Source organism: Plasmopara halstedii (assembly GCF_900000015.1).
Source record: "Plasmopara halstedii genome assembly, contig: Scaffold_2904, whole genome shotgun sequence".
Lineage (NCBI taxonomy): Eukaryota > Oomycota > Peronosporomycetes > Peronosporales > Peronosporaceae > Plasmopara > Plasmopara halstedii.
In genome coordinates this window covers 103,659-117,237 of record NW_020189809.1, presented here as the reverse complement: position 1 = coordinate 117,237, position 13,579 = coordinate 103,659, and the positions used below count along the sequence as shown (strand labels likewise).

The 13,579-nt window shown below is 45.0% G+C and overlaps 2 protein-coding genes across 2 annotated transcripts; one reads left to right on the top strand and one right to left on the bottom strand.

The window, feature by feature from the left end:
* Window positions 1-10,129: 10,129 nt before the first annotated feature.
* PHALS_05469 (membrane protein involved in er to golgi) lies at window positions 10,130-10,939 on the top strand (the record flags this gene model as incomplete). The annotated part of the gene is made up of 1 exon (XM_024719015.1): window positions 10,130-10,939. The coding sequence occupies one exon, from the start codon at window positions 10,130-10,132 to the stop codon at window positions 10,937-10,939; it is 810 nt and encodes a 269-aa protein (XP_024584355.1).
* A 144-nt stretch (window positions 10,940-11,083) lies between these two features.
* On the bottom strand, window positions 11,084-12,213 carry PHALS_05468 (phosphatidylinositol 3kinase tor2; the record flags this gene model as incomplete). The annotated part of the gene is made up of 2 exons (XM_024719014.1): window positions 11,084-11,627; window positions 11,693-12,213. 2 exons carry the CDS (start codon window positions 12,211-12,213, stop codon window positions 11,084-11,086), a joined length of 1,065 nt encoding a protein of 354 aa, XP_024584354.1.
* Between the last annotated feature and the right edge of the window lie 1,366 nt (window positions 12,214-13,579).

Sequence of the window (13,579 nt, the reverse complement as noted above, 5' to 3'; positions counted from 1 at the left end):
GCTTGGCATCAGATCTGACAACCCTCGCTGGCCGTCCCCAAAGCGTTCGTTCGGTAAACGCATTAATTGCGTGCTGAAATAACCCCTCGAAGCACTTGCGTGGAAAGACTGCGATGTTGGAACAAAATGTCCCCACTTCTTTCGTTCGCGGCGTATGAAGCAGCTCAATTCATTGGCACTAACCCAATTTGTATGAATGGCCTGACCATTTCTCGTGCTCCATTGTAACCACACAGGGTTTTTAAACCGCTTGAAGAACCATTTATTGTAGAATAACACAAAAATTGCATTTTGGACAAGTCTATGTCGGCGTAGATTGTGCGGCAAGACAATCGAAGAGGGGCGAAGTGCTGCAAAGTTTAATTGAGAAACCTACTAAGAGAGCCAAATGCAGGAGGAGTATACTTTGTCGAAACTTCTTGATGAGTAAGAGGTGGCGTGTAGTGTGCATAACATGTTGGTGTTCACCTTTCGATGGGGCGAGATCCGACGCATTGTATCAAAGAAACAAGATCATTTCAGACAGCAAGTTCAGTTTGAAGAGATCAAGATCACTAACTCTATGGCAGGTCTTTATGCGCACATGGCTCGCACCAAGCCTTCTGCATATCTCACCTCCTTCTTGACAGCGATGGGTTTTGCATTAAATACAGAGCACATAATTTGTGCTTTACGAGCCAACTGATGTACAGGAAAATGTGTTCGACGCGATGAGCCTTGGCCAATCTGAGAAAAAAGCGTCATCTTCTATCCGAAAGGCAGCACCATGGCCCCGCGGGTGCTATATCGGCTGGGTTGCACCCCAGATACCACCTTCTCCATCGGTTTAAAAAGAAATAATGTGTTGAGCGCTAATGCAGGGTCGTCCGACAAAACGCGTGGAAGTATTTTCACGAATTAATGGATTTTACATCCCAAGGTGTTGGTTACTAAACAGATTTACGCCACCACTGCTGCTCTGGGCGCAGGTAACATTTCTAGAAGCTTGTAGAGTGAGAAAGCTCTCGCTGAGCGCCTTGAAATCATTTTTTGTATCTTGGTCTGAACAGAAGGCTCGCGCGCAAAGCGGTACGAAGACCCCGCCCCGAAGCGTATACACAGATTGAACTGATCCATGAGCAAGACGTGATTGACTCTTGAAGAGTTGCAGGATCCATCAGGGAGAGTTTGGTTTGTTGAGCGAAATTTAAATCACTGGTAACGGGCTGGACAACGTTCTGCTCCGTAGCAAAGTGTCGTAACACTTCCTGCTATAGAAATGAGTACAGAACTCGAGAGTCTTGTGTAATCAAGGCGATGCCCAGATACCACCTCAACCTGAGCGAAACCTTCACCAACGAAGATCCATATCGCCGGATGCCTCTTGGTGAGGTTGAGGTTGCGTGTTTGCGTATTGAGACATGCGAACTCGCTGTGACCGGCCAGTCGAGAAAAGCTCGGATGCCTCTCCGAGGATGACCTGTTGGTCGTCGGAAAGGCGGAAACGCCTTTTTGGAATGCCCACCCAGCCAAGTAGAGACTTTATTGAGAATTTCTCAATGTGGACAACGCTCGTACGATCGGGTACTTGGTGCGAAAAGAGAATTTCAATCACGGTGGGTGTTTGTTAAGCGTTTAATTTTGCGCATAGTGTACAGCAGACGGAACTGGTCTGCCCTACAATGTGGTTCACATCGTGGCGGTTAAAGTGTATAAGGTACATACCAGACTTTAGCTTAAAACGTTCACATTCTCAGTAAGATACTCGTACTGATGAGGTAGTTGCAATTTCGTTAAGTAGCACGCTGGCTGCTTGCTACTTCATGCAATACTAACGGTTTTGTGATTGGGAAGAGTAAACGGATATACGCACAGATAGGCTATTAGAAGTTTTTAATTAGCTGCCACTTTTTCAATAGAAAAGAGAAAACGCGGTATTTGAGAACGAACAAGCCTCTTGGGTGCCACTCGTGTTTGTAAACGTCGACTCGTTTAGTCTAATGTCTCTATGTGTAAGGCTTCTTTCGGATGACGTCCGATAAGCACTGGGTGGAATGATATTTGCTGAGTTTATAACTGATGTAAATATCCTAACCTGCACGGAATGTGACGTTGACAAATAAACAGAACAAACATTAGAAACGAGCATGTATTCGATTTTGAGGAATGGAACGATTACTAATTTTTTTTAGCTAGAATTGAGCGAACGGCAACACGGAGAACTAGATGGACTTGGGATGATACACGGGCAGGGCTGAACGGAAACAAAGCCAGAATAACGGAATAGGAAGTCGCGTGATGTTGGTGCAGACGTCAAATTACGCAGGATCGACGAGAAATGAGTACGTATAAAGGTCACAAGGAGTCGTGCGATACCAGGACATACATTTTTCTACAGGGAAGGAGTGACTAGTAAGCTGAAGGACAATTGATCAAATGCGACAAAAGAGGAGTAAGCCGGTGAAAGACTAATGAAGTGCAAAATGACGGGGCCACCGAACGTTAGTCAGGCCCCTTTAAATATTTTTTAGGGTTACGAACGTAGATTACGCTGAAAGCGTGATTGAACGATTCAATACAGGTCTTGGTGACGTGCAAAAAAGAGCAAGTAGAATATTTATTCCAACATTAATCTTATGTAACATGACGAACGTCGAGTGTAATTCTTGTTTTTAGGAGAATGAATTGTTCTGTAGCCTCAAACGCAGACGCCAAGGCAGAAAATGAGGAGCATTTAAAAATCTTATTGTGCATCTGGCAAATCATGGATTCACGACACGGATACTTACAGGCAAAACATCACGAGTAAGACGGCTAAAAGAGTCGCTGAAATGAGTACGTCAAGCAGGTAGGTTGAGGAACATTTTTCTGAGGATTAAATTGGTGAAATTCGAGATTAAATTAAGTCACATTACAATTATTTTTATGGATGGTACGTTTGTATAGTGAATATGTAAGAAATAGCCCCGAGTGAAACTGTCTACTATAAACGCTGAGCTCACTTTGGCCTCGCGTCAAGCGCGATCTACTAAGGCTGCGTGAAATAATCCAAGAGCTAAACTTTTGTGTGTGAAGACAGATGGAGATGCGAATGTGGACAATCAAACTACAACCAGACAGAAAAAAAGAAATCTTCGCGAGTACGAGCTATCTTAACATAAATATTAATTCATTCGTTACTATGCTAAATAGGAGATGTCATTTCGAATTTGAGGGCTCAAAGGGCAAAATGATAGTTCTATGTTGTCCGCATCAATATTGGACGACTTTTGGTAGCCGATCGGTGTACAAACACACAAAAGAGAGTATTGCATAGCGGTGACTGTAGGTGCGACAATGACGAGGGATAAACGACCACGGACAAGAATCAGGAGGACAAGATCTTCGGGGTCGCAAGAGCGACCGAGATGAGACAGACGAGGTAAACAATCTGTCCCCAGACAGCGCGAGCTCGAGCAATTGCCCACCGACCCAAGCCAACGTCAGAATTTTAGGGCTGGAAGCAACGCAAACCTGTGGGTAACTTAAGATTTGCGAATTAAAAACAAAAGGACATGCATTATAAGAACTTGCTGTCTGAATGTTTTCTGGCAGTATAAGTGATTCAATGACGCAGCTGAAATCATTTTTATCCGTTCACTACCTTTCGCATCCCATTTTATAGAATCATACTGCCTAATTTGCCCTCTCCCACGCAAGCGTGCAAGAAAAAGCCACACTTGCACGACTACGGACAAGCCCATTTTGTCCGTCGATTTCTGCCTCTGGCTTTGCCTCGGCCACCTCGAACTCGCCAGTCGCACTCTTTGAGGTCACTCCTCACGACAGCGTTAACTTCGCGGTTACTGCTGTCACCGACCGAACCACACGTTGCCGTCTCGCAAGCTCTAAGTAGTCCTTCGCCTTTTTCTACAGACTTCACATTCGGTTTTTTATTTCTTGTGCGGAACGCATTTGATTGAAAGGACACAAGAACCACCTCTTAAGAGGTTTTTCGAGTGTAAAGTTCGTAGTTAAGGACTGCAGTCGCAATACGCTGTGCATTTTGGTCCACTCTGCGCCGCGCAACTTACGGTTGAAACTCTCGTGACTTTGTGGGAAAAAGCCCTCAGAGCTCACGTTTGCACTTTAACCGCAGACAGTCGTCCGCGTAGACTACCAGAGTTAAGCATTTGTTAAGCGTTTGTTAAGCTGTTAGTCGGACTTGTTTCTTCTAATCAACCAAAGCAACCTATACTGGGGTGCTTTTCCCTCACTGGTCGCATTGATCCTGCGTTTGCCTTTGGGCTCTTTAAAAGAAGTTGCGGGTAGCTCTTAGCGACCGTCTGACATGGTTGTTGTGACACGCACCGCTTCAGCGCAGCCTTTGGCGCGCCAAGCGGTACGGCACCCTCGTCCAAGTAGACCATCGTTCGGTGCCGGACGGCAACGCCTTCGATGAAAGCATTGCAAGGTAAAACGACCCGACGGCTTTTGAAAAAAAGCGCTGCCAATTAGCACTTACGCCACTTCCACCGCCTGTCGATGCAAGGAATGCACGCGCATATGGATTCCAGATGAACGTTTGACAGCTGAGCGTAACATAGACGAGCTATGTGTATCCTCTAAGGCGGATTGCCAGCCAGAGCAATGGCTGAATAATCTAGCTTGTTTGCGGGACTTTGCCCGCACCCTCATCAAGGTATTGGCTTTGTTTGCACGTCAGACGAGGCACTTCGATGTCTTGGGAACGTTACGCTCAAGGTAAGCAAAACGTTAGTAACCATAAGAAAGTATTCGTTTTTCGACAAGTTGCACTTCGTTGATCTGCATTGACTTCCGTTATAACGTGCCCGGCCGCGACATATATAACTGGTTTGTTATCCGCAAAGCTTGACCTGTGCTCATCACGGCGACTCATGATCACGGCATGCGCAAGTCAATAGCTCGCACTGTATACTTTAATCCAGTCTCGTGCCCACCTGGCTTGTTTGCGTTGAACAAAGAGTCCTTGCGAGAAAACTACTTCAGCCTAAACGACATGCCATGCTTCGATCAACATCGTCTCGCAAGCACAATCGCGTACACCCGCCGTTCACTTCGCCCGTCCGCACGCAAGCCATCCGATGTATCGGACGCCAGTATGCTAGGAGGAGAAGGAGTATCTGGAGTTGACGAAAAGTCGAGCATCAAGTTAACCTGTTGCAAGTCTGGGCATTTGAATATTTATGTGCTTGCAAAAGGAACTAAACAAAGTCACATTTTTTCAGATTGACAACAAGTTGTCCATCGAGATTTCATGCATGGCAAGCGGCTTCAATCTTATATGGTAGTGAAGGTCCTTAGTGTTGAGAGAATCAAGACATGATTAAGCTGCGCCTCCGTATCGTGTCATTTACTAAGCAAGTCAGTGAACTTGGCCTAGCGAAGTCATCCGCATTAAGTAGTAGTCGTATTATATCCGTTGTAGCGAATGTACCATTAAAGTCTTGAGGTCGATTTAGCCTAACTGAATAAGCTTATCAACCGTCTCCAGGCTAACATTGCCGAAAGTTGCCTTCATTCAACCAAACGAAAAGTGAAGGTTGTCCTAAAATGGCAATAACTTCGAATCGGCGGTACCGCGTGAGCTATATAAAGCAGCCCAATACTTCAATGTGCTTCTCCAGTAACCAGATAGGTGGTTCCAGTTTCCTCCATTCATATTGGAGTATAATATGTCGAAACCTTCTCCTAATGGTCACAAGGCCATGGGAAAGAAATCCAATGCCATGGCATCCAGCGAGGCTCGTTTGATGTGGCAACTGTGGCTGCGATGCCCTCGCGTAGACACTGTATATGCATGGCGTCAATGAAGGCTTTTGGTACAGTAAGCCCAAGACCACCCTCTTTAATACTTGTGTATATTTACTCTTGATAAAATTTGTCGGGGCGAGCTGATGACGCACTTGCGTCACTTGCGTTGCAAAAAATGTATTATAACGTCAATTTGCTTCAGAATAGACAAAGGTGCCATAGCAACACTTGTTAAGTACCATAGCACCGACAAGATGACACTTCGCAGTATTACAACCTTTCCTCATGGCGTTCTTTCACGATAACTCAAAAGAATACTCCTATCCTGTATCATCGTTTTTACCACGCTATATCGTTGTTCAGGTGTAACAGTTGCTCCTTGTATTACACCAAGTAGCCGTGCTGTTTTCCACGGTGACAACACTTCGCCTTCGTAATTCTGCGAGCTTATGATTGGATATATGATGCAAAAACGGCATGATTTTTTTTTGCAACATTGAGCCGTAAATCAGCATTATCCGCACAGTCTTAAACGAGACCAAGAATCCCATCGGTGTCGTCGAGATTAGACAACTGTCCAGGCCAGTAACAGATGGGGCATTTCTGTGTCGTCTGCAGGTACGCCTTTCGAAGATAGCTTCGCGAGGAGAAAGTCTAACATTGGCTCGATTTATACAACAAAGAGACCAGGTGATAAAGGTTCTTATTGTCTAACACCTACGCCTAGTAAAGGGGGGGGGTTCATTAAAGTAGCCATTAAATAGAAGACTGAGGAGTTGCTCTTTGTAAAAAGTCTTCACCCATACACGGAAAGTCGCAACAAATCCGAAGTGGTGAAGCACCATACCCAAAGCAGGTCAGGCATTATTTATTGCTTGGTAAGATTGACGAGTATCCGGAAACTCTGGTTTGCAGATTTCCTGCAAATATTGAAAGCGAAGTATTGAGTGACGGATAGACCACCCTGAAACAAAACCACTTTGGTCTTCGAAGATGATAAACTGTAGAACTTGACCCAAGGGCCACTGTAGGACTTTTGGCCCCAGTTTGGCGTCGTGATTGAAAAGAGTAAGGGGTCTTTAGTTGTCAGGTACCGTGCGATCACCGGACTTGTATAGTAGGGATAGGTGAGCCCGTCTTTGAATCTTGGTCATTTCCCGTTTACTAGGTATCAACTAAACCCAGTTTTTCGAGCCAATCGTCAACTTCGTCCCGACCTTGTCTCAGATGACGCCGACCCACAGCTGTCTGGCCCAGGCAATCATGTATAGTAATGTTGAACTTGACTACAACTATGTATTGTCAACCGCATCCACTTTGCGGCATATTGCCTCGAAGTGAACAGGAAGAGCTCGAAAAAACTTCCACGAAATATGGGTTCATCAGGTGCATACACTACGTATAAGTACACTTAATCGCCTCCAAGAGTTGCTCAAAGTAATAAGTAATGCATGCGTGATTCTATACTGTAGACGCTAGCCGTGAGATCAACAACCTAGCCGAATGGTAAGAAATACGACAACACAAGTCCCACTCCATGCCGCCCGTTAAATGTTGGGACGTGAAATCAGCCCAAAAGCAGCGTGGTCCAGCGTCCGCTACGTGAACAAAGTACTCGTTGGTATGCATAGAATCGCCATAGTGAGTTTTGTCTCTTCAGACGCAACCAGCTGATACATAGTGAGTGAGGCTTTGTTCACCCCATTTGTGCTGAGCGAAGTTTTATTTAGGCCCAAGTCTCTAAGTGTTGAGGGCGTTTGAAATATGATAACGCGGTCTTAACCGTAGTGGATAACTCCAGGTCGCTGAGGTACTCATGCGCCGTGGAAACATATGAAGTCGTGGTAACGTGATCACGAAGATGTTCAGCAACATCTGTATGCGCGATGTACATCAAAACAAGACGGCTTCACAACAAATATGGATAATGTCGAATCCTCTTTGAAGCCAGCTGTTGCCGAAGCAGCGCTTGTACCTTCAATGGATCAACGTAGAACGACGGCGCGAAGATCATCAAGAATAAGTCGCTTATTGCGCAATAAAAAGCTGCATCCAGTGCCCCTTCTTCCAAAAAAATGCTTTGAGTAGCGCACCAGAATTAGGCAGCTTGTCACCAAAACGAGAGCGTAAGTGGTACAAAAAGTCTACCGGTTGTTCAGTCGAAATCGGTAGTGCACAAATAGTGCGATAGATTGCATGATATGTCACTATTGCTGCTGCCGTTGAAGAGAGATCTTGAATAGCTGACGAAAGTACGCAGGTTGCGCTTAAATAGTTGCCAACACATCTTCATTCGATGTGAAGGTCGCGATGATTTTAGCGATAATGTTGTCGAGCTCCGCTGACTTTGAGAGGCATCCGGCGTGCTTGTTTGAGTGCGACAATTGAGGACATAGGGAGCGGAGACGTGTCGGTTGTAAAACTGTGGGTCTCCTCACATTCTTTTGACTCGCCAATACACAGATCAACATCCGGTGGTAACGAGATATCACAACCGTCCACAACTACAGCTTTATAGTAGTTGGGGTGTACCGGTGATGAGTAGCTTAACGCGGACGAGACCTGAGTGTCGATAGCTAGGTCACATGGAAAAGGCGTTCCTGGCTCGATAGACTTGCCGCCATTGTGATCAAGTATTCCATATTTTGAGTACTGTATCACCTTTTATTCATGTGCATCATCAGGCACTGTACCAGGGCTTACTGCAAGAGCCCGTGATCTGGCCGACCTTGATGCAGTTAGGCCGCGGTGAGCTGGTTAGATTACACACCAACTGGTGTGGTACTACATGGCTTGTCCGACGGCGATGGAAACACTAAATCAAAAACCGATCCCAGGGCAATATCCGGTGTTATAGTGACAGGCGAGTGGCTCAGTTTCGCAAAGCCAGGCGAAGAATCCACATGTGGGACAGCAGCAGAGTATACATGGTATCGTTGCATCCTTCCATTTGTTGGAATTTAAAGTCCCGACCATAACATAATGCAGGTACAAGTCTGGAAGGAGAACGGAAGTCAACATGTCAACCACCTGTATACTTGGGTATACAGACGTCAAAGACGCCAAACACTAGTTTTGGGATTGTCATGTGGCTCGCTATCAAGAATTTATTATCTTGAGCCTCTCGAAGAGCTCATTGAAGAGAATCTCGATTGGATTTCAGTCTACTTACGCCTACTCTATGGGAACTTTGCTATACAAGTGGTACTCAGCATCATTAGATGTTTTGTTCTTGGCGCCCTATGGCTACATCAAAACAAGACGCTGTGCAATACTGAAACTTCGGCGGGTTTCTTATGTAACCATGCTAGAGCGTACCTAGAGTTGCACAACCGCAATATTACAGAAACTGCTTTAAGGACAACAAAGCCTCAGCTTACAGCACTGATCAGCACAATATCAAGCTCTTTACAACTACATACAACGTGTAGATCGGATATGGAAATGGACTTGGTCGCTAAAACTGATTCGATTCACTACATTCATTTGGCCGTGACCATGACTATGCATACGACTATAACTTTATCTTCGCTACAACTACGACTACAAAAACGACTTCATGCAACTAAAAATCATGACCATTCGGGTCTATGAATGTTATTGCGAGGACAAATTAACTTGAGCACGTTAGTGTGCTATGTTGCATTATGCTGGGGGGAAATAGCGTGGCACGCCGAATCAATTATCCGGCTGGATCGAGACCTAGATCGAGTTAGTGGGACTACCTGACATCTTTTGGGAATTTGGTTACGGGAACTAGAGAAGATTACCATCGCAATATGGATCTCCAGTAGTTCGTGGACCACAGTCCAGACCAAGCACTTTACACCGATGCACTTTATTGAGCGCCCATCGACAGCAATTATCCAATCTTTACCTTATCCACTCATAAATACTTTTCAGCGCCCAGTATTGACTTCGCTTACAAAAGTCAAACTCGTGAAGTAGAGCTTCGGATGGATAGACCTTCCGCTGTTTCTCCATGAGGAGTACCTTACTGAATCAACATAGCAAATTTTCAAACAAAACAACTTTTTGCACCTTACCGGCGTATGTTTCTCTGCGCACTTGGATTTATGGCCGTAATCAGCCACCGGGGCAATTTGCTACTGGTCACTGACATGGCTGTTGACATGGCCGCCCACATGTCTGTATGCAGGAATATGCATACTTTGCCTTTAATTTTCTCTATGAATGAGGTAAAATAAAGTTGTTGAAAGTAATTTATTTTGCTTGTAAATTAATAATTCTTCAGCGCAAAGAATTTTTAAATTAAATACGTTCTCCTTGCCGAAATTTCACCTGGTTTTGTAAATTTGTAGGTGGACCTTTGAATCAATTTCTGATTTACCTCAGCCCAGAGAAGATCGCCGTGATGGACCATCTAAAGGAACAGAGTAAGAAGGCCAGCGACAAGCTTGATGATATCGCCAAGAAGACACGAAAGGAACTTAAGAGGACTAGCGATAAGCTTGATGATATTGCCGAGAAGACACGAAAGGAGCTTAAAAAGACCAGCAAAAAAGCACAAGAGAGTATTGATAAAGTTACGAAACAAGGCAAGGAAGCCTCTGCGACTGCCACCAATGCCTTCAAGACGTCGGCTAAGGATGCTTTCTACATCGACGTTAATATAGACAAGAACAAGAATAAAAGTTCGAGATCTCGCCGTAAGGACTCAAGTGATACAGACAGTGATGAGGAGGACGGCCTGCTGGACGACATTGGCGATGAACTTGACCAGCTCACGCTCAATCAGCGTGCATTGGGTGCTGTCGGATGCTACGTGCTTAGCGGCTTTTTTGTCTTTGTCGCCACCTTGATGTTGCTTACAGGCGTGCACCACGTGCGCTCTTATGCGCTTTTCTATTCACTCAGCAACATCGCCACCTTCTGCAGCCTCATTTTCATCATGGGCCAAGACCGTCTGACCAAGCGGATGCTCTCGCGTAAGCGAAGCTTGTCGGGTCGTGCCTGGCTAGCTTCACTGGCACTAACCCTTATTGTGGCTATGTTTTGGCCCCGTCATTGGTTTTCTGTCCTCGTGCTCCTGCTCCTGCAGTTTGTAAGCATGGTTTGGTACAGTGTGTCGTACATTCCCTTCGGCCGCAAATTTCTGCACAAGTATATGGCCAGGAAAGTCATTATCGTGGACGCTATGGATGGCAAGATTGACGGTAAGTAAATATGTGATTCAGATAGCTTAATTGGCTACAAGTTCTAGTTACCATTACATTTATTACGATCAATCATGCATGTAAAAGTGAAATGCCGTCACCATAACAATTCTGTAGTAGGGATGCCTCCGATTTTTCTATCCTCTTACTACCTAACGCTTGGAATGATCTACTAGCCAAGTTACAAGATCGTGTACGACAGCATCGCGAATACGAGGTGGTTCACTAGCCAAGTCGTGATGTCCTCCTTCATACGTCTTAAATGTTTTGTCAATGCTACGCGTCTTGACGTAAAGTGCTGCCGAGCCTGTGACGTTACAAACTCGGTCCGCTGTGCCGTGCTGTAGCAAGTATGGTGTCTCGATTAAGTGCAATTTGTCCTGGATGCTAGTGATCCCCTTAAGCAATGCAAGGCCTGTGCCAACCCGCATTTTTCCCGGATAATACAGTGGATCCGACAACTTGTCTGCGTTGGCAATCGCCGCCACTTCCGGAGAACTGTTATTGCCGTTATTTGCTTTTACCAATGGAAGTTTAGGCGCATACTCTTGCAGCAATCGACCGATAAGTTCCATCAGATACGACGGCCGCGATGCCTTATGAATTTCCGTTGGTGGGCATAGAATAACGGCGCCATCAACTAGCTTCGGACCGCATTTACTAAGCGCATGAAGAATTATCAGTCCACCTAGCGACCTAGCAGATACATATCAACGCACAATTAATACACTTCACCCCTTTCAACAGCTGTAGCTACGTACGCGCCAAGCAAGAAAACCTTCTTGTGCGAATACATATTCTTTATAAGTTCTACAAATGCAATGGCGTCGTCCACCAAAACATCTACACTAGAAAAATAGCCGTGCCTTCCATCGCTGCGGCCCATACCTTCATGGTCCATACCAGCTACTAAAAAGCTATGTTGGAGCACCTCCACCATAAATTTATTGTTGCGGGCACTGTGCGAGTTTACACCATGTAGCATAATAACGATAGCTCTGGCGTCCTTCGCACTTTCTAGATGTTTCGGCAGCCAAATACGATAGAATAACCGAATAGTCTCTCCATTAGGTCTCGGTCGCTCAAAAAACCCCGACTCCTCGTTTCCGATTCGTACGTGAGCGAGCAGAAATTCCTGATGTGAAGCAGCATGCGGAAGCCATCGTCGTGTATTTCTCCGATCAATTCCAGGACCAAATAGCCAAATGAGCAAGAAGATGCACACAGACACAGAGATAATGAGCGTTAGAAGCGCGAACAATGCGGTACTAGGGCTCCACATCGCTCCAGTTGTATCATAAAGACGGAAACAAAAAATCAAAGTTAAAATTGATTATATTTGGGTGTGTTTCTCATACTTACTTTGAACACGATAAATTGTCGTAGTTAAGCCCAGCATTTCCCATGTAGCACGCTGCATACGTATCTCAAACTGTAAAGCAGATTATACCGTGGCTGATTAGTCGTGCCTCTAAACTTCTCTAGTTCTAATTTATTCAATCGTTTAAATGTCATGAGACGGATCACAACAGCATCAAACTTTAAGACTACGAGGAGTTATAAGTGAAGGACTTGAGCTCTCAACACTTAATGTTGCTGATGCGCTGCTAAGAAGCCCCGACATAGAGCACAAAACAGCTCAGATTACTTTGAAAGATCTTTTTGGAACCGCAGCAAGTCGGGAGATTGTTGCAGCCATATAAGCATCGCGACCCGTTTTAGGGTCTCTCTTTGGATAATATGGTATCGGCAATGTCGTAGGACACACAAGTCAAATAAATGTTCTCATCCCTTATTTTGCCTAGACCAAGTCTCCTGATTTTCTCCTTCTCTTGCTTCATTAGCCTTTGGCTCATATGAGATTTCGGTAACCATAAGGAACAACACATACGTTTCAAAGCTCAGAGGTACCAGAGTACTGGTACTGCAGCCTAAGAAAAATAGACTATAAATATAGTTAAAAAAGTATGAGTTCAGCTCACCAGACCAAACTGAATACCGGACTCGTTAACGTCAAAAGATTCTTAGGTGAGAAGTGCACGACAATCTCGTTTTAATTGGTAGCACTTGTCTCCAATATGACGACCGTATCGCGAAGAATCCGTTATGTTTGCGAGGATGAACACGAATTGTCCGACATTCTGTCCTCGGTGTTGAAGTTTGATGTGCCGCGCCTCGTGTTTGGACTATGTTCTGCATATTGAAGATTATCAATCGCCACACTAGCCAAAGCAGCAGATTGGCTTAGTCGTTTAGCGAGGAGAATCCAATTGATTGGGCATGTTTATGGTATTTGCCAACTCAACACTTAAGCTAATTTCGACTTGTCATTGTAAGCGGGTATTCGAGGTTCACCTGGACTTGTCCTTCCCAAAAAACGCCCCCCACTATGCAGTCAGCTTTTATATTGCATATGATACAGTGAAGTGACTAGCCAGATATATACAGTATAAACATAGGATGGAAGTAGGAACGATGGCTTCCAGCCATAACTCCTAACCCGCAATAATAGCGCACACTTTGATTTGTCACTTCGATAGCAAAACATTCAGGCAGCTCTACTGTAGTTAAAGTCATTACTCGGCACAGCTAATTCTGCTAAATGAGCTCATATATACAGTTGGTCTCGACAGAATCCAGGTGTGCCG